Source organism: Pelophylax lessonae (genome assembly GCF_965119305.1).
Source record: "Pelophylax lessonae genome assembly, chromosome: 9".
Lineage (NCBI taxonomy): Eukaryota > Metazoa > Chordata > Amphibia > Anura > Ranidae > Pelophylax > Pelophylax lessonae.
Genome location: NC_138776.1, coordinates 96378179 through 96402895, shown reverse-complemented (window position 1 = coordinate 96402895; position 24717 = coordinate 96378179). Strand labels below are relative to the sequence as shown.

General features: G+C 41.8%; 1 protein-coding gene across 1 annotated transcript in view; it reads right to left on the bottom strand.

The window, feature by feature from the left end:
• Nucleotides 1-2023: 2023 nt before the first annotated feature.
• Nucleotides 2024-24717, bottom strand: part of CYP17A1 (cytochrome P450 family 17 subfamily A member 1) — a 37774-nt gene continuing 15080 nt past the window's right edge. The window contains exons 4-8 of the mRNA XM_082268287.1: nt 16991-17077; nt 15755-15967; nt 14134-14303; nt 11509-11612; nt 2024-2923 (exon numbers count right to left, since the gene is read on the bottom strand). Of these exons, the coding sequence (XP_082124413.1) occupies nt 2646-2923; nt 11509-11612; nt 14134-14303; nt 15755-15967; nt 16991-17077 (852 nt within the window). The 3' untranslated portion in view covers nt 2024-2645. The remainder of the gene's footprint in view (nt 2924-11508; nt 11613-14133; nt 14304-15754; nt 15968-16990; nt 17078-24717) is intronic.

The window sequence follows — 24717 nt, the reverse complement described above, 5'->3', positions numbered from 1 at the left end:
ATCATTTCCAATATAAAACAAGTAAGCATACTGTATAATGGACATTCATTTTGAACAGTACACTATAAATAAAACTGTGGGGAAAAAAGCGGGTCACTAAGCTGCCAAAGTTTGCTTTGTTGGTGGCCCTGTTGGCATCTGCATGCTTGACATCCTTTGACTGAAAAATTGAAGGAGCCAGCCAGGTGTAAATTTTTCAATTGAACGGCGTCTGCATCCAGTCAGATGCAGGCATTGTTTGGGTATTGTGACAGCTGCTGGGGTCGGCTGTCAGAGAACAATAGGCCAGCACTGTATATTTATCCATCACCACTGTATAACATGGATGAAGGAACCTTTTAGATCTTTTTGTTCAGCTTGCAGGCTGAACGAAAAAAAAAAAAAAACTATCAGTGTATGGTCAAATTAAATTGGCCATAGACAGATCGACATTTTGCGGGTTCAGTAGGAACAGGCTGAATTCTGATGTGTGTCAGTGTCCCTGTTCAATAGAAGCATAGAAGAATGTTGGAAAATGTTTAACGATTGGCAGCTGCAGCCACGGATCGCTTTAATTTTGAATTGTGGGGGGGGGGTGTTGTCAATCCTCAAATCCACCATCCATCCATCCATCCATCCACCTTGCATGTGTGGATGGGAGAATCTGTCTGTTTATACCCAGATTTAGACATAGATCAGGGCCATCTGCTGATTGATTCCCTGTCTGAATGAATGAGATTTATAAGCATTGTCCAAATGGTCACACAGGCCTCCATGGTCTTGTCAGGGTAAGGCCCCTTTCACACTATCCGTCCGTCGGACGGATTTCATTTTTCTCAGCGGGGAATTGAGCCGCTTATCCCCTGCTGAGCAGGAGGATGACAGCTGTGTCTCCGCGCTGTGTGCGGAGACACAGCTGTCAGTTCCCCATGCATCTCTATGGGGGAAATCGGATGGGAATGGACCGTTGGTCCGTTCTCATCCGATCCGCTGGACGGATGGAAAATAGGGTTTCCATCTGTCCAGATTTGACGGATCGGATCTGATGTCAGCGGACATGTCTCCGCTGACATCCGATCCCCCATAGAGATGCATGGGGGGACCGTTCAGATCCGCCAAAAAAACGGACAGGCGGATCTGAACAGTCCGCCTGTGTGAAAGGGGCCTAAGTGTTTTGTTCATTTGGGCTCAGCTGAGTGTATTTTTAACAAGTCCTAACTGAAAGGGGTCTTTGCAAATAGAAATGTTGGCACAAAAATTGTTTGCAAGCAGCTTTACTCCAAAATGATACTACAGGCAAAAAATATATACTATCAAGACAGTAAATACTACATTATAATGCATATGAATACCATCATGAATCATTAGTGCCAAAGAAGGTATGCTAATATTTCCAAACCTAAAGCAAATGAACTATGGAATAATATACATCCTACTGTAATTCATAAGGCTGCATGATAAGCACTTTAAAAGGCTGTATAACTTTGAAGTAAATCAAACATCCTTAAAGTTGAAGTTTAGGAATGATTTTTATAGCAAAGTTACACTACTCCCAGTATGCATATCTCATGTCTGTCCAATCCTTGTTCAAGCTGCTAACCACTGTAGTAATCGCTTCTACAGTCATAGCAGTGATCTTCTGTGTCCAATGTCAAATGGCTGCCCTCCTGCATAGTACCAATGGGGGGGGGGGGGGGTCACTCACACAACGCTGCGATCATTCAGAGAATCTCTTGTAGTTTTTTGATTGAATACAAGGCATTCTCTGGTCAGAGGAGGTGGGGATTGTGATGTCACTGCTCTGCCTCTCGATATCATCCAGTCACAGAATGCCTTGTATTCTTAAAAAAATATAAGGCTTTGTCTGGATTGTGGCAGTGCCCCGAGCAAGTCACCCCCTGTGGTTAAAATGCTGAAGGGAAGTTTGGCACTGGACCTATAACACTGCTGCTCTCAACTGTAGTAGCAGTGACTGCTACAGTGATTTGCAGCTTACACAGGGATCATTCAGGTATGACATATGTATAATTATGCCGCCCCCCAAGATGAATCAACATACAACTTCAGCTTTCAAGATTAACTGAAGAGTTAACACTATTGTTCATAACACAGTCACAAGAATTGACAGGTGCAGATTGGGGCTGAAATGGATGATAAGAGACTGTGACAGATACACAGACACCAACAGCAAAAGACAGACAGATATATATCTGGGTAAACTGCCTGGCATGATTACCCTTCCTGTGTAGAACCAGAAGCTACAATCTCTACCAAAAACTCAAAGTTGTGGGTGCCATCAAACCAAATAGAATTGTTTGTGTCCAGATAAGATGTATAATTTACCAATTAAATAAGAGTAAAGTAGTCAAAAAATGTTCATACTGTGTACAGATATAACTTGCAGGATGTGCCATAGGAACTTAGTGATGGTATATTATATAACAATAAAGGAAAGAGATTTTACAGAAAACTCCTATCTGAGTAAAACCTTTAATTTTGAAATTTAGATGTGAAATGTACTTTTTGGGGGCTTGGTGACTTTGCTATGATTCGTATTGGTATCTCTACCCATAATATACACAAGTGCTATCAAGTCAAAATCCTTACAAGGCTGTACCACTTTCCGTTATGTTAAACACGATGTAAAAAGTGGCACCATATGGTAATTATGTATTGATTTCTATTTTCTTCCACACTTCTCTCAGCTTAGCGATGACTTTAAATGGCTTCACCTGAATCACAACACCAAACTTCCCCTCCATATCTGGCAGAGGGTCTCCTTCCGGAACCTCCAGTGTGAACCTCTGAAGGATCCAAGACAGAAACAAGAAGACCTCCATCTTGGCCAGGGCTTCCCCGAGACAAACTCGTATCCCTGCTCCGAAGGGAAGGTAACTCTGATTTGGGGAGTACACACGGTTTCCATTTTCATCCAAGAATCGATCTGAAAGAAAAAAATCTCATGTTGAGATCTAGGCATTATGTAATCATGACACAGCCCTGGGATATTCTGGTTCTTTGCAGAAGGTGACTTCATGTATTTATTTCAACAAGAACATAGAGAATATTTCTCTATATCTCCTACCCTGTGAATCTTGTGCTGAAATAACATGGTGCTGCAGTCCCAATACCAATACATGAACTGTGAATCACACACCCCTGCCCCACTGTATACCCAGAGGGTGACCCCCACTACTTAAAATTCTGTGTCCTTTCTGTCTCTATTCTACTCACTGTACTGTGAATGAGCAACAACATTGGCTGTACACTAGTGGATTTTTGAAAAAATGTTTGTAGGAAACTTTCAAATGAAAATTTGTACAAGAATTTCCAGTACATTCAATGACTTGACGAAGGTCATTTGAAAATACTTTTTGTTTGCTTTAACATTTGATTTTGGAAATACTGAACTTTACCAAATGAAAGCCACATAAAATGTAAAAAATTTGTTTGTTTGAGAAAAATTTACCACCTGGCTGCTTTGAATTTTCCTGTCACTGCCGTTGAAAATGAACATCAATTTGACACCACTAATGATTAGAAATTCAAACGAATGTTCTTAAAACTAAAAAAACTTTGAATGAAATTCTATGTCTATGACCAGCTTAACAACCCTGTACTCTTCCTCTTGTTCCTGCAAACCTACCTAATTTCCCCCTACATAGTACATGGAATATGTTTTGTAAGAACACGTTCGCACAGCCATACCCGACTGGTTCAGTATAATATGGATCTAGAATACAGGACATGATTTTTAATTTGCCTGCAATTCAGTTTCAAACTATAGCATTGGGTAATGGTACTGCACACATGCTGGTTTATTAAGATGGTGGATTTTTTTAAATTAAATTCTGATTGCCTGCTATCAGCAACACTTCCTTCTCCTCATCCTTTTTCTTATCTCCAGTTATCTGTAAAGCCAGCCATACATGGACTGAAATATGCCCAGTTCAGTAGTGACGGGCTAAATTTTGATCCATGTATGGGCAGGCTGGTTGTACAGAATTTGATCTACTGGTTGACTCCTGTACATCCAGCCTGTCAGGCTTTTCTCAATCGACCAGTGCCACCAAATATAGCCAGCAGCACTGATCAAACCAATTTGATGGTGGGAAAGTCTCCTCGCTGTCAAGATACATTACCTCAGCAGGTAGGATCAAGCATCAAGTGTGTGGATGGGGAAATCGAGTCCTTTTTTTTTTTTTCTTTCAACCCACTGTTTGATAAAAAAAAATGACGCATGTATGGGCTGCCTTAAGGGGATCTAGTAAGCAACTGAGATATTTTTCAGAACAGCAGTACCGAGGCAAAAAAGGATTTAAAGTGTAGTAAGTTAGAGCAGTTATGATTGTTTACTGCAGTTTGAGCATGGATAAAGAGTTAACCAAAGTCTACCAAAAAACGATCATTCCGTTATGGGCGAACAAAAGTTGCATTATTCTTGCTACAGAGACTCCTAATAAGATGACTGGCTGTAGCTTTAAGCAAACTTTTTTCAACGTTCTGCAGGCATTAACATGCTTTCGGCTCCTTTCACACGGAACGATCCGATCAGATCCGCCTGTCAGTTTTTTACGCAGGTCTAATATACGTGCGTTCCACCTGACGCGCGTTTTGTCAGTGAGTATGACGTCTTCAGAGGTCTCTGAAAACGTCATACGCACTGACGAAACGCACGTCAGGTGGAACGCACGCTGCACGTCCTGGGAGCCTGGTGGAACGCAAGCCGGTAGTTACCGCTCTCCACTCGCAGGCATCATTTTGGCAGACGTAACCCTCGAGTTTTTATACTTTTATGTACTGTGAATCCCGCAACTTATTTATTAAAGGATATTTTAACGGTACTGCACCATTTGGAGCTTTTTTTATTCTTTGCCCTGATCGGACCCCGAGGATCCATGCCATCCAGGAGAGGGATCCCGGATCGTATGGGACTACAAAGCCCAGCAGTTACCTTCCCGGCCTAGGAGGCCATAAGGCTCAATAGGTCTTTTTACCGTACGATATTTAAGACCCACAACTTCTGGTGAGTGCATACCCCCCATTATTCCACAAGGTTGACACCACAAGTACCAGCATTTGGACTATTCGAGGACCCAGCACAAAGCACCTGCACTTTCCCTTACTTGGCACTCCAGTTTTATTTATTTATTCACTGAAGTCACTTATGAACTTTTTACTTGGACTATATACATATATAATTTTTTGGCACTATTTGGCACTTTATGGCACTCATATGGTTTTTACTGTGACCTATTTTTTACATTGTGATTTTTATTGTGATTTATATTATTCATTCAGTCACATTTAATACGCATTTATTTATTGGGTTTATTCATTTAATCATTCTGAACCACTCAACCTTTGCCCACATTTTTCTACCCAGGATATTGACAAGCAGTTAACCATTCCTGGATAGTATTAGCAAGCGCTATATCAAATCCCAATTACTTTGGGATTTTACCTTTCAACTGGTGCAAGCACTTCACTATCTCATAAGTGAAAAATAAATTATTTCAAAAGGTGCCGCGCAGTATATACATAAATACAAATAAAGTGCTATTGTACAAGTTCAAACGTGCAAAAACTGTGCTTGGAAACACTGCGTGATTCCTAAATAAAAAGCATAGCATATAAATATGTAGTATAATAAATCATATGTAATCCACATTATATATCCATATTTATATATGCTTACCTTTGATATTTATGCTATGCTTTTTATTTAGGAATCACACAGTGTTTCCAACCACGGTTTTTGCACGTTTGAACTGGCATGATAGCACTTTATTTGTATTTATGTATATACTGCATAGATTTATAGCACTTTGATTGCGCGGCACCTTTTAATTTATAGAAAAAATGAATAGGCCTTCACATAATTAGTTGCATATGACATTTGTTGGACTGCGTTACAGATATATATATTTTTTTTAAAGAAATTCCCTAATTTTTGATGCACATTTATACGTTACATGCAAAGTATTTTTGACACTGTTGATTTATGGTATTTGTTTTATAAGAGAGTTGTGCTACACCATTTTGGGTTAAAGATTCTTACTGCTATCTTGGGCTTCCTTGGAGAGATTTTCCTTCACTTCCTAACCTACTAACAACAGTTTTACAAAACATCTGCAACAGACACAAAGAAGTAAATAGAAATCTATCAGGGGTTTTTATTTTTGTCTGTTGCTTTTGAAAACTTTCCCTCACTTTGTCTGGTAAAACATTCTGAGCAAGACAGGGAGTGAGGGGAAATTTCCCTAAAGCTGACCATACATAGATCAAAATTCAGTGAAATTTCAAACAATCTGTGGCCATTCATAAAGCTGACCATACATAAATCTGTCAATTGACATTTTCTAAATGGTCCTGCTGTAAAATTTCCATTTAATCAGCCCTTGCAGTCAATTAGCTGCAGCCCTGATCAGTCTATTCTGATTATGGGGGGAATCCTGCATCCACATCAAATGTGTGGATGGTGTAATCGAATCATTTTCTTTCATTCAACCTGCTGGCTGAACAAAAAAAGCTTACCCATATATGGCCAGCTTAATAGATCCCATATAGCAGTAAATAGCGCTCTCTCCTTGTCTTCATCCCACACTCAGTTGGTCAGCGATAGCGACTTTTTACTTCCCTTCACTAGGAATCCTTTAGGCATGTCTGTGGCAGAAGCGGTGCAGCCCTTTTAGGAATAGCCCCTGTCCCCTTGCCAAGTCCTCCCCTGCTGGACTCCCCTGGTCTGTGACTGGACAGTAAAAGCAGAAGCAGTACAGTGCTGAGCTCATCTCTTTCTTTCTCTCTGCTCTCTTTCAATCAACATACTCCTTGTCAGCATGAAAAGTTATTAGCTTCTTCTACTACTTCGTCATCCCGCACTCTAGCCTTGCTGTACAGAGACCGCAAGCGGGTGATACCAGGTCAAACCCAGGTACTTATGAATTCGAATGAACCAAGTGCTCCATGCAAAAATGTTTAGTAGATAAAGTCAATAAATCAAACATCAGTTTTATCCGTCCGAGTGCTTCAGTGCTCCACTGCCTTTAAAGAATAGGTTCACCTTTGGAACATGTTACCCATTCCAACCATTTTTAGAACGAAACATGTAACATGTTCCACCATCTGCAGCCTCTCCCCCATCCCTGTGATAGTGGACAGGGATTGATCCCCTGCACCTACTGTCACAATTTGAAAACAGCGCAGCTGTGAGGCGCTCTGCCCAAACGTCCGCACTGTGTTCATTCACAGTTTCCAGTGAAGGAATGCCTACAAGTACCATCAGCCATTATGGCTTACAGCTTGTAGTTCTCAATGAGCTGTGAGGGTGCTGGTAAGCGCCCTGTAGCTATTTTATCTTCCTACTCTCAGGTAACTGCCTGCCTGTACAAGGTATGAGCAGATAGCTGAGAGTCTGCAGGAGCCTGAGACTGCACCTGTGTTCTGCTGATCATGGGTGCAATGCTCTGCAGGCTCCTTAGAAAAAAATAATAAATGCACATTTTATTTACATTCAAAACTTATCCTTTAAATACATATGCATACATGCAAATGCATAATACAGGGACAGAGTAACACATTTTTTACATATATTTAGTATTTAAATATCAGTGAGTGCTGCTGTCTTTAAGGATATATTTATTGGCATACCCTAAGAGCAGTTTTTTTTAATATTTTATGTATCCTGTTTTCATTTGAAAATACATTGGGGTGGGGGGGGGGGGTGTATAGCCGCATGGCCGATGGATGCATAGATTCAGAGCTCCATACAGTGCCCGAGGAAAAAGTCACCAGGCGATCTACAAAGGTGCCCGGGGAAAAAGTCTCCAAGTGACCTACGAAGGTGGATAAAACACCCCGAGACGAGCGTGATCATTTCCCGCAGAAGGAAAGCGCAATCCCGGCCAAAAAAATTGACGGCCCTCTTTCACCAGGCCAGCGGGGGAAACAGGCAAGATGGCGCCAGCTCCCCTGCCTCATGAGGCAGCGCACACTCTCTATTGGCATCCCACTCCTCTGAGCAGGAGCCCGGCCAAATCCAAACCAAGACTGGATAATCGGTCTTCATGGTGAGTTCTCCACCAGCCATGACTCTTTAAATATCACTAGAGAACTCCCTGACTCTATTTTTTTTTCCCCGACGAACAACCAACCGCTCATGGATACAACAGTGAAGGACATGTTAGTGTCTCTCCAGAGTTCCATCCATTCTGACATTATGCACCTGACAAAACACTTTACAGAGGAGATACACTTCGTTGGGTCTAGAGTGGATCATGTGAAGACTAGTATGGACGAATATGCGCAAACTATTAATGATCTCATTGATGCATATGAGGAACAGACTGATGATCAATTGTGGATTAAAGCTAAACTAGTAGACTTGGAAGACAGAGCCAGGCGTAATAACCTGAAAATCAGAGGTATTCCTGAGGCAGTTCAGCTGTTTGCATTTCGACAGTATGCTTTGGATTTGCTCAAAACACTATTGCCAGATATTCCTGATATTGAACTGCTCATAGACTGCGTACATCTCATCCCCAAACCATCTTTTATCCCTGAAAGTATTAATACATGTCCATTTCTTCCATGTGAAAGACCAGATAATGTCTATTGCTCGCAGCTAAAGCTCCTTTCCTGCACTGTACAAGAAATTGCAATTTTTTGCTGATTTCTCCCAATACACCATGCAGCTACGCAGAAAGTGAACATCCACTACTAAAGCTTTGCGAAATCACTCTTACTTGCAAGTGGGGGAACCCTACTAAACTACTGATGATTAAGGGCGGAGAGAATCACACAATTTCTTCCATGAAAGCAGGACTGCAGCTCCTTAAAGAGTGGGGGATTATCCCCGAATACTCATCTCATGCTAAAAAATCTAAACAACCTCAAAAATCATCTGTTGATTGGCAACAAGCTCTTCCATCATCCGACACATCACACATCATAATAGCCTTTGTAACCTTTAATATGTGAGTTTTCCCTGGGTCACAGGTTAAGTGCCCTTAGCCAGTGACTGTTCCCCCATACCACTGGTGCAGTTCCAGTTTTCACTGCAATTGAATATTAGAATCCACTCTTTTAGACTCATGTTGAATTATTTTGTTTTTTCTTTCTTTTTCTATATTTTTTTGGGAGATCGAGAAATCATCACTTGACAAATATTAATTTGAGAACTTTGATGCTGCTGAAGTACCTTGCTCTTTACCCTCCTGCACTCCAGACTCATCATCAGTATCTACCTCCAAGCTCCAAGTAAGTCCTTTATCTACTGACCCCAGCATTCCTCAATAACCTCACAATAACCTCCCAATGTCAATATTCTATCCATAAATGAGATCCCGTCAAGCTTAGATCACTTTGGCGAGAAACTCTTCATTGGAAAGTCGATATTCTATGTGTTCAAGAGACACATTTTCACAAATTGTCTCCTCTGATAGTTCGACATGCCAGCTTTACACACATCTACATTGCCTCTATACCTACAAAAAAATAGGCGTAATGGTGGCAATTAGAGATACTCTTGTTTTTCATCTGGTATTGGAAATAGTGAATCCAGCAGGCAGATTTCTCATTATAATCTGCGATATTAATTCAACTAGGTACACAGTTGTGAATCTATATCCTCCGTACAACCACCAACTCCGCTTTCTACACAAATTGTTGAAGAAAGTGGACAAAATTAAACAATGTTCCTTACTTCTATGTGGGGACTTTAACATACTCCTGGATCCCAAAATTGACTCCACCTCCTCTCAGAGGCGCACTACAGCGTCCTTTCTACTTTTCTTACATACCCACGGCCTCTTTGATACATGGCGCTGCTTGCACACTACAGAAAGAGATTATTCATACTTCTCCTTTTCCTACAACTCTTACTCAAGGGTAGATCTCTTCTTGGTTGACAAGTGGCTTCTCCAACAGATACATGCTGTCCTTATCAATTGCTGAGTCACTCACCGCACAATCCACCTTCCTCTAGAGGACAAACCCAGCGTTGCTACAATCACCGGACACTAAATCCATACTAGAGAAAAGCCTGATAGACTTTTTCCAGATCAATACAGGCTCAGTTTCAGACTTATTTACGATGTCGAATGCCCACAAATCCTTTATGAGGGGATATATTCATCAAATTAGGGTCTGGGGTTAAGAGAAGGAGGCAGAAGCGGATGGATTCTTTTCTCTCTGACATAAGATCCATCAAAATGCAAAACAAAACCAATCCAAACCCCACCCTTAGTGCAAGATTACTTACCCTTAGATCTGATCTTTGCAATTTGCTATTGGAATTTCATAAGACGCATGGCATCTCTAAAGGCTTGGAAAACACTGACCATAGAACATAGCGAGACACCAACTTTCATACCTTTCCCCCTAGAATTCTGCCTCCTACCTATCCCGAACCTCAACCTAAATGAATGGCAGTGTAGAGGGGAGAAATGGATTCCCCCCCTATATTCTTCGGGGTATCCTTAAATCCTTTACAGATCTCCAAACTGAGTTTAACCTACCTGATAAAGAGCAGTTCACCTATTTACAAATGTCTTCTCTCATGAGGAGATGCACAAATCCAACTTGTTCTCCTCCCAACAGCATTGCTAAATTCTTTCAAAATCCTGGCATGATAAAGGGGGGCATCTCTCTTATATATTCTTCACTGGGCAGTAAACTCAACCTCATTACATCTGGCACATTTGTGGCCTGAGAAAAAGATATTCGCACAGTCTATACTAGGGTTTCTCAACAAGGTTTCCTCCTGAGGTTGGTAGAGGTTCCTTGAGCATTGGCAGTTTCTGACTCTCAGATAAGTTTCCAATGACACCATTGTTTCTTTTAGCTATCTGTAAGGGGGTAATTGTTCCCAATGATGACAAGAGTTAGGAGCTAGCTTCCCACTGACTGTCACACTGTGTCCTGAGTTGTAGATTTGTAATTTTTAGCAGGGGTTCCCTGAGACCAGAAATTGATTTCAAGGGTTCCTCTGTGTTGATAAAGGCTGGTCTACACCCTCGATCAATGGCGTTACGCCTTTTCAGTAATGTATGCTTATTCAAGGAATGCTAACCTGTGGGAATTAATGCATAAAATTACTTTGCAATGGTAAATGATATAGATGTGGACCGGCCCCTGAACAAATGAAAGATGAATAAACACAAGATTGGTGCCCCTCATAATGTAGGTGGACAAACCTTCAGACCCAATAGATAACAAAACTGCTTTATTGCATTCTGCCATCCACTGAAAACTGATATTTTGGTTTTTCATGGACAGCTCTGAATGAAAATGTTTGTTTCTTGTTAAACACTGTTGTTATGCAGTCATTACCTGTATACAAACCACATTCTGGATACATGTTTGACAACATAGAAAGCATATAGAAATTATGGAACGTTTGGCACTGTACAAAGATAACGTGAGGACACATTCTAATGCTGGCTGCTACTTCTAAATTGGCCTATTAAGAGTATTAAAGAGGTTTGTAAGGTGGTGGATTTGTTACATTGACTGTACAAAGATACACACCTGGATTGAAGAGATGAGGATTGACCCATTCCTTCTCATCGTGGTGTAGAGACCAGAGGTTAATAACCACTCGGGCTTCTTTAGGAATGGTGTATTCTCCAATGCTGTCCAAGATATATGTATGATTAGTGCTGATCATACTGGAGGCATTACATCACAAGAGGTACATATGGTGTTCCTGCTTTTATCAGAAGTGTTTTTATAAGTTTCAAAAAGCTTTTCTGAGAATGCTGAACCAGGCATAGCAGTCTGCCTTCAAAGAAGCTTACATCTAATGGCCCCACCACTGGTGAAAGGCCAGAGCCAGTCTAGGCAGCCATTCTGTGTGATAGGCCTGGACCAGTCTAGACAGCTGATTGGTTTGATAGGCCAGGGCCAGTCTAGGCATCTGACTGATCTGATAGGTCAGGCCCTGTCTAGGCCTATTGTATATTACAGTACAATATAGCCAGTATAGTTTTGAACTATGGAGTAAAACCTACACAATCCCAGAGGGAAAATGAAAAACTTCATGCACATAGTGCCTCTTGAATATAATTGAAGGGAATTGAGCCCAGGACAACACAGTGCTAGCAATCAGCCACCATCTTCCAGTGACTGGAGGAAAACAATAACTTATAAACAATATGCTGTCTGAATTTGTCTGGTGCAGGAGAAACTTGAATGAAACTTGTGGTTGTTCTGGAAGCTGCTCAGCAAAGCAAATGCTTCAGCAAATATCTAAGTATTTCAGGGCCTGATTGTCATTTATTTTACCAAAGCAGCAGACCTAAATTTGATCATTAATTTAAGATCCACTTTAAAGCCCAGTTAAATCAGGTAAATAGAGGTGCATCAAATGAAGGGTGTTCAAAGTCTTGTAGTCTGTTTACCTTAGAAAATAGGCACAGCCTCATCCTCATCCCCTGGGGTCTATTTATTAAAACTGGAGAGTGCATACATCTGGTACAGCTCTGCTAAAAACCACTCAGCTTCCAGGTCTTTTGTCAAAGCTTAATTAGACCAGCTGAAGTTAGAAGCCGATTGGTTTCTATGCAGAGCTGCACCAGATTTTTGCACTACTCCAGTTTTAGTAAATTAACCTCACTGTGTAGAAGCAGCGTTCTCTCTACAACGTTCCAACACATCCCCTGCTGAGTAGGTGCCAGAACTTTCCAAACCGCATGGGGCATAAAGTTTTTTTTTCTTTCTTTTAATCTGGATGCAACAGGGAACATTCTGAATTTTAAAGTTGTCCCCAGAACAAGGAGTAAGGGGAAATCTTGCAATGTTCTGGAGACAACTGTCTGAAAAGGAAATTCTCCTCACTTTGGAAGATTTCCTTTAACTCCCTGTTTTGTCTTGTGTCTCTGGGGCAGGAAGTCCCCAATGATATACAAACAGCAAAAAGTAAACCGGTAGGTGTTTTAACCCTTCCCTACTCTATAAAAAAGTTTTAGCTATGCCTACACTTTAAGCTTGAATGCTGATTTCAGAGCTATAGATTTGCCTAAGCAATAGGTGCATCAGACCTCTGCAGAGAAACCAGTGTTTCCACATAGAGAACAAGGGTCTCATTCTGCAGCTGCTGGCAGGGGACAGTATTTTCTATCTAGGCTGCAGCTGTTTCTATAGCAAAAAAACTGTAAGACTTTGAACACCAATATTGTTTTTGATGTCCCTGAAATGTATGTAGCATATCTAAACTAAAAGTTAAATTTATAGCAGAATTAAACCCACCAATTTTAAGCATTTGTGTGTGTCTATTGACTCGCACAGCATGGCTTAGCCCTCCCCCTCACTCACTATTCACAAGGTTTGATTGACAGCAGCAAGAGCAAATGGCTCCCACTAATGGCTACATGAGCAGAGAGAGAGGAGAGAGCTACTACAGACGGACATAGCGTGGATTGAGATAGGTCTCAGGTAAGTATTCAGGAAGGTGAGGGGGTGATACAATTACTGGCAGAGAATGCATTAAGGTTAAAATTGTTTAGCCTTTAGAACCACTTTAACTGTTTCTTAAATCAGTTACATTTAGTCCTGGTATACATTATCACGGGTCTGCGGGCCGTGTTTGCACAGGCACAGCAGCCCGCACATATGAATGGCCTACTGTGGCTGCATTTCGTGCAGTAAAAAAGTTGCTGTACCATTTTGAAAGTGCAGCAGCCAGAAAATCGAATGGTGCTTCTTTCCTGCACTTGCAAACACACTGTTTTTTTTTTGATGCATGGAGGTGTCATTAAGAATGAATGGCAGTCCCCTGCATTTTTCAACAGCAGCGCGTTTTAGGTGCGGGAACAGTTGTGATTTCCACACATGCAGCCAATCACAATAGTGTATACCATGCCTTAAGGTTTGCCATGAATTATAACTGTTACAGTTACTATTGTGCTTATGTTATTTATCAACCAACTGTCAAGGCTTCAAATGGCTGGTGTCATATCTGATCACATCATGGCAGCTGCAGATCAAACAGACCCTAAGATGACAGCTACATTAGCTGTAAAGGATAAAAGGTTTTAATTCTGCTTTTAAATCAGGATATGTAAGTTCACAGCATTCAGATAACTTGAACAAAATTTCAGAAGCATTTTGGCTGCAAAGTGGAAATGCCCTAAACTAAGCTGTTGAAAATCCCACCTGGAATCTTTTAAAGCCACGTGTGGAATCAGCAATGGTGATACGGGACGAATTCGCAGCACTTCAGAGATGGCAGCTTCTGTATAATGGAGGATTTTCCTGTCACTAATAAGTGGATATCGTCCAAATCCGACCTTTGTGTCCAGCTCTTCCTGGATCTTCTTCTGGACCTGTTTTGTTGTAAAAAAACATACAGTATAGTAACTCGCCTGCCCCAATGTCTGTGTGGTATATGTGGTGTACATTACCACCTATAATTTTGTACAGATACCTAAAAGAAAAGCCATGATTGTAGTTCACTATGTGGACAGGCTAGGGTAGTATATAGACAAAAGCAGAGCATTAAACAAACCATGTGTGACAAAACAATTGTCTAGTTTGACAAAAAACAAAATTGGCAGTCTGGCACAGTGCAACTCACTTTATCTGCGGACCAGGCCTTGGTGTCTGCGGGTGCAGAGTCACCTGTGCTGACATCAGGCCGATGGGGGTCTTCTTCAGCCCCTCCCCCTTCATGGTCAGCTGACATCTAGTTCCCGTCCCCTGGCTCCGACAGCCATGCAGTAAACTGAATGGGCAGGCGGCCGCCAGATGGCCATGGAGAGGACGGGTGAGGTGTGCTGGCCCAAGGAGCAGCCCAGATGCCTTAGTCCCCAGAAATACATGCAGCTTGGCCGTCCCGGCCATGTCAGCCTGGGTCTGCCCCCCGGCCCAGTCCGTCCCTGACCGATGTGCACTTTAGGCCGGCACCAAGCATTAAACTGATCACAGCTTTTGATGAATTGGCAATCAAAGGAAATGTGCAAAGGAAGATATACTGGATACCATTGCTGACCACTCTATCTAAAAATTGAAGTTGCTAGCTATCGTGATGACCCAATGGATTCAGAATTGATTTTAAAAATCCTGGCTTCACTGGCTACATATGTATGTCTTGTGGGTCAGTAGCTGAAAGTATCAAGTCAGAAAGTGTTCTATCCAGAGAAAAACTTTATTTTTCTGTTTCCTGAGAATCAATAACACAGAACATGTATACTGCTAAGACCACATACGAATATTGCTGGGTACACACGGGCAGAAAATCCAACATCTGGTCAGTGTGTATAGCTGCCTGTCCGACAGAAGCCAATCTAACTTCCCGCTTTTTTTGAGCGGACATGCTGGAAATAAGTATCCGATCAGCACTTGTAGCCAATGTCTGCGAGCGCTGATCAGTGTGGCCAGGGGGTACAGCTTGTGTTGGTACAGCGATCTGCCAATGTGTACCAGGCTTGAAGGTCTTCTCTACCTATACAAGTCTATGGGGATACAAAAACAGCTTGAAGCAGGTCAAGTACACCTATCAATGATATCTGAATGATCTCAGACATGTCTCAAACTGATATCCGAAATGAGTTCATTGACTCTGGCACTTACCTTGACTTTGATTTTCATACCTGTTCCCAGACAATGGCTAAGAAAGCAATAAAGCCAAGGAATGAGTCAGGCAACTAGCATATTCATAAAGTGACCAGCAATTATCTCATTGGAAAGATTTAGAATTAGGGCCAAATCTTTTTTCTAACTTTGCTATCGCTCATGTCTGTGCTTTGTTTTTATACAATCTACTAATTTTACTCACCTCTGGATAGTGCAGTAAATATGCAACAGCCCATTTCAAAACTGTAGATGTGGTCTCCACTCCTGCTCCAAATATATCCCCTACAGTCATGAGAATGTGATCCTCTGTGAGCCCTACATCTTGCGATACGTTGCTGTTATTGTTTTCCATGCTTAGTTTGGCTTTCAGAAGAGCATCGAGCAAGTCATTGACAGTTTCACCACAAAATGCATCCTACAAAGTAAGTTAAAGCGGTTATGTAAAAGGAATGCAGAAAGCACAAATCAACGTTATTGTTTTTGTGCCTTATAATTTATTATATGGTGTACAGAAGGAATAAAATGTGTATGATTGTAATCGCACAATCGAGCAAAGCTCCAAGTGTCTTCTGATACTAACAGTACAAATAACTGTTTGTATACTTCTTATACTAGTAGTCTTCTTATACTAAAGCTGGCCATACACAGAGCAAATTTCTTCCAGTTCAAGATGAACCATCCCAAAATTCGAGCAGTGGGAAGGCCCTGTTGGTACCCTCCTGTCCTGGATCCCCTTATCTGAAAATCAGAGTCAAGTGAAAAATTGTCAGCTGAACAGTGGCTAAATGCAATCAGATGCACATGGTGTTAAGGTATTCTGACAGCCAAGGGTGCTGGCTGTCAGAATACAATAGATAGCAGGGAAGATTCCTCCTTACACACTGTTTGGAGGAACCGGTTAGATTTCTCTTAATCAGCCCCTTAAAATATATGGCCAGTTTAAGGAGTAACGCCTGGAAATATTTTTTTTTTTTACAAACTTACAATGGTCCAGCTTGTCTCAATTTAAGTACCTATATCTGATATTCAGAGGGCCGATGGGAATACTGAAAATCACTCTAGTGGTCCACACTAAATAAAGTGATAGCTGTGATCTTCTGGGTGGTGCTTCAGTGGCTTCCCCTCTGCACACTAGACAAAGGGGGTTACTTGCTTGGCACTACTGCCATTCATAGAATGCCTCATATTATTTCAACAAATACCAGCATTCTCTAATTAGATGTAGATTGTGACATAATCTGCCACTTCTCTCCACCTCTTCTAATCAGAGATTGTTTTATGTTCATTGAAAAAAATACAATAATATTTATACTAATACGGTCAAAATAAGTTGTGCCATACAGTATATATTATTATGTATACTGTATGGCGCAATTTGGTTTGTCTTTGACAGCACAGATTCACACTTTTTTTAAGAATTCACGATTATAATACCTACCTTATGTTCCTTTAGTTTCCTTTGAAGAAGTTGGTCTCGAGCTGCCACTGACTGCCTCAAAATGTCTAGATCCTTGTTTGGAAATATCTGCCAAAAAAAAAAAAAAATGTATTAGGAAGCCTACAGTATACAGTAATGCAGTATTCTGTATATAAATATGTGATCTCAATAGACAAAACATCCATTTATATTGTGTAGCACTTCCCCATGGAGGACTGCTGGATAATACACTTCCGGGTCCCCCTGGGTTACCGTTAACACTGGCATTCACAATTCAACACTTTACTAATTGGCTCAGTCAATGATCAGTCCAGGGGTATGTAGTTGTTTTTGGTGTTTTATTTTAAATGGGTATGGCAGAAGGGAATAGTGGGACACTCTGATTATGCAGCCAGGCTGCTGATCCACCTTGCCACTTAGGTAGATTTGAATTTAAGTCTCTTGCTAGAAGACTTGGTGAACTACATTTATCTTCGGGACACTCTCCTCAGAATCCCCTTTCTTGACTGCTGACACCTGTCCACTGACTAGCCTACTCCAGGGTAGCCCCCCTCAGGTCAGGCCCCTGGACACGATCCCCTGTACTCACGATAACATTTTTCCAGGGTCTCCAGTGTCTCCCCCTCAGTCTGTTCTTCAGGACCTCTGGGTTCAGCTCCATTTCTCTGGCCTTCAGGACGACCTCCTGATGTCACCTGCTACCGAGGAGGAGGCAGCTGCCACCCTCCCTCCGGGACTCTGCTCACCAGCCAAAGACCCCGCAGCACATGTGCTCCTGGCTTTTATACAGTATCCCAGAATGCACTGAAACAACCTGTCTCTACCAATCACCAGGACTGTATCAAAGCCTATGTATCCATTGGTCAGGTTTCCTCCCACTGTCCAACATGCCTCCCTATTGGACCAGTGTGAAACACTCTCTAGACCCAATGAATCGCATACTGAGTACACTGAGCAGACCTAACTCCCAGATCCTTCTCTCTGGTAAGCAGAAAGCAATATAGATTTGCCTTCTACTTCTCTGATTGGCAGACACAGCCAAAAACTATACTCTCTCAATAGCACCTACCAAGAGGGTGCTACAATTGTGTCTTTATAGACAATGAAGTCTTTGGTTGGGGAACCATGATCACAAAGAGAACAGAACAGCAAAACGTGTCTTCAAATTGGTGTCTTTATTGCATTAGTTATGAATGGAACATGGTGGTATGTAGCGTTGGCATTCTTGCAGATAAGTAATGGATGTTTAATTTCCTGCCCATATGTTGACAACAATACTGGTGCAGATGGAAGCATATATGTTGTATAATTTTGTGGGGCAAAATTCCTTGATGACAACGTTTTGATTAGAGCCAAAACAATTAATTCTGAAAAGAGTGGAGAAACGTTTGAACCTCTGTCTGGATTTTTATTGTCGTCTCTATTAGTGATCGTCCGATATCGTTTTTCGTTACCGATACCGATATTTTGCCAATCGCATATCGGTATCGGCCGATATTTTCACACATGTAAAAATTACCCAAAAAACACAAAAATCGACAGAAATCTCTTAATAAACATGTTAATCTTTATTTATTAACATTTTTAACATTAAGATGCTCGTTCTTCACACCTTAACTGCATAAAAACTGATATGAAAACTTCAATTCCAGGGACATTTGGTTTGCATTTCACATCCTGATTGTGCATTAATGCATAAAACTGACTGCAGTGTGAGAGTCCACTACTTCAGTACTTTTATGATAGTGGACTCACACACTGCAATATGTTACTGCAGTGCAGTCAGTGCAAAACAGCTAGAAAAATAACTAGGCAACAGCTACACAAAATAGACATACAGTGGATTGGATGGACTGGAGTCAGTGGAAGAGGACTACCTCTGCAGTAAGGCACTGACTGCAACTAATGCAGTTCAGTCAGTGCAAAACTGCTAGAAAAAAGCTAGGCAACAGCTAGACAGTGAATTGGATTGGAATCAGTGGACTACCTCTGCGGTAGGGCACTCACTGCAACTACAGCAGTCAGTGCAAAACTGCTAGAAAAAAGCTAGGCAACAGCTAGACATTGGATTAGATTGGAGTTAGTGGACTACCTCTGCAGTAGGGCACTCACTGCAACTACAGCAGTCAGTGCAAAACTGCTAGAAAAGAGCAAGGCAACAGCTACACAATGTCACAGTGGATTGGACTGGACTGGAGTCAGTGGAGGACTACTACCCTGTGCAGTAAAGCACTGTCTGCAACTAATGCAGTTCAGTCAGTGCAAAACTGCTAGAAAAAAGCTAGGCAACAGCTAGACAGTGGATTGGATTGGAGTCAGTAGACTACCTCTGCAGTAGGGCACTCACTGCAACTACAGCAGTCAGTGCAAAACTGCTAGAAAAAAAGGTAGGCAACAGCTAGACAGTGGATTGGAGTGCAGTGGAGTGGACACTACTCTTTTCAATACTCCCAGTTAAGTAGAACAATATTATATAGCAGAAAGCGGAACATTTCAGCATGTCCATGGTTACTTGTTAAAGGTCTTCTGTTTTGTTGAAACAATGCTGCAACTTCGTAAACATGCTCAGGAGTGGAGGACAGAGGAGCGGAGAGAGAGAGGTATCTTCTAGCATGGGAAGCAAGTCTTTTGTAGCGTGCATCATTTTCTCTCCACCACTGAAGAGGATGACTTATTCTGTCAATTACGGATTCTTTCAAATAGAGATGAAGTTCATCATCCAGGCTCATCGTTGCAGATTCAGAAGAAATTGAATCCTCCGCATTATGCCCCAATAAAACATAGAAAATGTCCTGATCAATTCGACGACGATGAAGCAAATTCACTTCTGTTCTAGACGTATTTTTGGATATTTGTCTGTTTTTTCAGCATGCTGCTGTTCATAAAAGTAGTGTTCTGGACTTTTATTTTTGGCAGGAACCTCCTGCACCTCCATATCTTCTGTCAGCCATTGTTTTGCCTTAGCCAATACATCATCAGAAGAGAAAGCATGGTTCTTGTATCGAGGATTCAAAAGACTTGCTAGCACAACATGTTTATTCTCTTCATGCTTCTCAAAACATATATCAAGCAAAGCTCTTTGGCATGAAAGACCATCATTTGAAAGTTGGAGGGTGTTGTGTGCCATGATCACACAGAGGTCTGACGTATCAGCAAGCCTCCCTCCTTTAGGCATGTTTGCTCCACTGTCTCTAAGTTGCGCAAGCATCACTCGGTCTTTGTTGATTCCCCATTCTTCAAGCATGCCTAGAAACATTTCTCTACTGTACTCAGCTGTGTGGGATCCTTGCATCAATTTTGTATTCAATACCAATTGCCTTTTTGTCCATCTGCTGTCAATAAAGTGGCATGTAAGAATTGCTGGAACACTGGTCATGGTGGCGGGTGGCTGCGGGTGGCTGGCTTGGTGTCATCTGGGTGGCTGATTGCTTGCTCGCTTTAGCTGGCACCCTGTTGTGGTGGTTGGCTGAGGCCAGGGCCTGTGGGTGGGTGGATGGCTGGCAGCGTGACCGGACTGGACTGCAGCTGGCTGTAACGCGAGGCTGTGGGAGGCGGTCTTAAGTGCAGTGCGCGTGGTGAAATAGCGTCACGTACGGGCCGCGCAGGCATGGGAGGCGGTGTTAGAAGGCAGAACGTGTGCGCGCATTATACGGAATGACGTCACGAAAATATCGGCAATATCGGTAAATCAAAGGCCGATTTCGATATATCGGGGAAACTGCATATCGGCCCTCGATATATCGGTGTTGCCGATAATCGGTCGATCTCTAGTCTCTATCCCCAGAAGTAATATTTTTCTTTTCTATCTGTCCCTGAGAATAAAGGAATGGAATTCTCTGCAGTGAGAACATGGGTTAGAAAAGCAAAATATCTTCCAGAATCTCTGAGGAGCCTTTTCTCTAACAAATAGCTGAAATTTGACTTTAGCCACTTGCAGCCCAAGCCTTTTCTGGCACTCCTCTCCTACATGTAAAAAGCATAATTTATTTGCTAGAAAATTACTCAGAACCCCCAAACATTATATATGTTTTTTATCAGAGACCCTAGAGAATAAAATGGTAGTCGTTGCATTTTTTCATGTCACACGGTATTTGCGCAGCAATGTTTCAAAATGATTCAAAAACATACAGAGCACTCTCACACTTTGAATGACAATTGCTCAGTCATGCTACACTGTAACCAAACAAATTTTTTATCATTTTTTTCACACAAATAGAGCTTTCTTTTGGTGGTTGATCACAACTGGCTTTTTTTTTCGTGATATAAGCAAAAAAAAAGCAAATATTTTGAAAAAAACCCACTTTTTTTTTTAGTTTCTATTATAAAATTTTGCAAAAAAAATAAAATTTTCTTCATATATTTGGGCCAAAAATCTATACTGCTACATATCTCTGGTAAAATTAACCCAAATTAGTATATATTATTTAGTCTGTGTGAAAGTTATTGAGTCTAGAAGCTATAGTACCAATTACTGAAAATTTATCACACCAGATGTACTGACGGCTTATCTCCTTTCTTGAGGCCCTGAAATGTCAGGACAGTACAAATACCGCCCAAATGACCCCTTTTTGTAAAGAAGACAGTCCAAGGTATTTAGTAAGAGGCATGGTGAGTTTTTTGAAGTTATAATTTTTTCCCACAATTCTTAGGAAAATGAAGAAAAAAATGTTTTTTTTTTTCTTTTTTTCCCCACAAAGTTGTCAATTTATAAGCTATTTCTAACACATAGCATGTACACAGCAAAAATGACACCCCAAAATACATTCTGCTACTCCTCCTGAGTATGGTGATACCACATGCGTTAGACTTTTACACAGCCTGGCCACAAAAAGAGACTCCACATCCAAGTAGCACCTTCAGGTGTTCTAGGAGCATAAATACACATAAAACTTTCTTACTACCTATCACACTTTTGAAGGCCCTAGAGCACCAAGACAATGGAAAAGCCCACAAAATGACCCCATTTTGGAAAGCAAACACTCCAACCTATATTCTATGAGGCATTATGGGTCTTTTGAACGTGTCATTTTTTTTCCACAAGTTTTTGGAAAATGTGGGAAAAAAATTAAAACCTTTTTTTTTTTTTACACAAAGTTGTCAATTTATAGGATATTCCTTACACATAGTGTGCACAGCAAAAATGACACCCCAAAATACATTCTGCCACTCCTCCTGAGTATGGCTATACCACATGTGTGAGACTTTTTCACAGCCTAGCCATATAGAGGGGCCCAACATCCAAGGAGCACCATCATGTGTCCTAGGGACATAAATCACACACATAAATTCCTGACAACCTATCACATTGTTGAAGGCCCCTAACACATAGCATAATACATACCAAAATATATTCTGCTGAGCAAAGGATAAACAAAAGATTACCTGTGGTTTTAGCAGTGCAGTGGTCCAGGCAGCAGGCAGGAACGTAGACAGCGACAGTGAAAGGATTGACCAGGCAGCAGGCAGGAATACTGTTCATAGTCAGTACAGGCAGAGATATTGTCAGCACAGCCAAAGCATTGGTCCAGGTAGTAGGCAGGGATATGGTCAGCAGCAGAAAAAGGATTGTCCATGCAGCAGGCAGGAATACTGTCCATAATTAGTACAGGCAGCAGGCAGAGATATGGTCAGTACAGCCCAAGTATTGGTCCAGGCAACAGGCACATGTTCCATAAAAAGTCCTGGGTCAGTGCATTCAGGGATATGATCAGCACAGCCAAAGTATTGGTCCAGGCAGCAGGCAGGACCATCAAGCTTAGGGCCTCAGTCGGAAAGAATGGGGACAGGGGTAGAGGCTTCTCCCACCCAAAACGCTTTGAAGCCTCCGGACTCCAGGCCCTGTTCTGAGATTACAAACCCAGAGAAAACCAAAAACTGTTTTTCTCATATCAGAACACTATATTCTGAAGCCCCTCACAAAAGTGAGACCCCTGTGTTATTTTGAATCCCTCTACTACAGTAGCAGGGCGAAAGATCAGTCTAAGTGGCAGGCAAAAAACATGGTCGTAACAGGCCGAGGTCAGTGCAGGTAAAAGGCAGAAATAGACGGTAGGCTAAGGCATAATCGATAAACAGTCCAGGGTCAGTTCACGTGAAAGGAAGAAACATGGCGGATAAACAATGCAGACGGCAGGCAGAGGCATAGTCGATATACAGGCCAGGGTCGGTTCACAAGGTAGGCAGTGATATGGTTGGTTGAGGCAGCAGGAAAATATTCAGCACAAAAATTGAAAAAGGGAAAATGGCAGTCTGATTGAAATTTGGGCTAAAAGTTTAGGGCAGTGTGATAGATTTTGAAGCATTCTCCGATGCATAGGCCAGGTTGGGAGGGACAATCGGTACAATGAAAACTGGTGTCTTTCCTAATTGGTTTTTTGCTACACACCCGGCACTTTTTTTTTGGCGTCTTCTTCCAGTTTCTGATGGTGGGATATGAAGAGGGAAATGGCGCTCAGGAAGTCTGCTGACACAATCAGAAGGAATGATTTCTGAGGGGGAATCCTTGCTGGTAAATTAGGGTAGTGGCAATATCGTCAATAAAATGGAGGAAGGGGATTGGTGTTATTGTGGACTTTTTATAGGTGACATATGTGTTGTACATGGCCAAATGGAAAAAGTAAACTGCAACTTTTTTGTACCAAAAGAGGGTCTTTCGTGTCGGGAGATAGGGCTGCAGCATTTGATCATTTAAATCCACCTCCCCCATGTACTTATTGTACTCGTGGATACAAGCAGGATTTCGAACGGGACCGTGTCGTCTTCAAATTTCCACTGAGGTGTCATTGTGAATGGTGGATGTGATGTAAACGTCCTTACTATCCCTCCACTTCAAAGCCATTACTTCTTCGTTTCTTAGGCTTGCGGATTCCCCGTTTTGTAATGGAATGGTGACAAGACTCTGCGGGAAGCCCTTCCGTTTTTTTCTTACTGTACCGCAGGCCAAGGTTTTTTTCAGGTACAGGTGGTGGAAAAGGGGCAAACTGGTGTAGTAGTTGTCCATATAAATGTGGTACCCCTTTTGCAACAGTGGGAAGGCTAGGTCCCAGACAATCTCCCCACTTATTCCCATGTACGTTGGGCACTCAGGGGGCTGGAGCTCGGAGTCTCTGCCTTCGTACACGCGAAAGGAGTACACATATCCAGTTTTGCTTTCGCAGAGCTTGTTAAGTTTTAAGCCGTACCTAGACCTCTTGCTGGGAATGTACTGCTTAAATGCCAGCCGGCCTGTGAAATGGACCAATGATTCGTCCACAGCGATCTTTTGGTCAGGGACATAAACTTCGGGGAACCGTCTAGAAAATAAATCAATTAGGGGGCGAATTTTATAGAGTTTATCAAAACTGGGATCATCTCGGGGAGGGCACTGCGAATTATCATTAAAATGCAGGAAGCGCATTATAATATCATAGCGGGACCTGCACATGACTGATGAATAAAGTGGCATATGGTGGATGGGTTTGGTGGACCAATAAGAATGCAGCTCGCTTTTTTTTTGTAACCCCCATACTGATGGTAAGGCCCAAAACCACTTTTAACTCTTCTACTGTTAGGGGTCTCCATTCAAAAGGACAGGCATGATATGAGGTGGGGTTGTTCTCTTTGAACTGTTGGGCAAAAATATTTGTTTGGTCCACAATGCTTTGAAGGAACTCCATAGGGAAAAATAAATGTAAAAAATCAATCAGAACAAAATATTGGGTGTTGACCTGCAAACCTGGCTGTGCTGT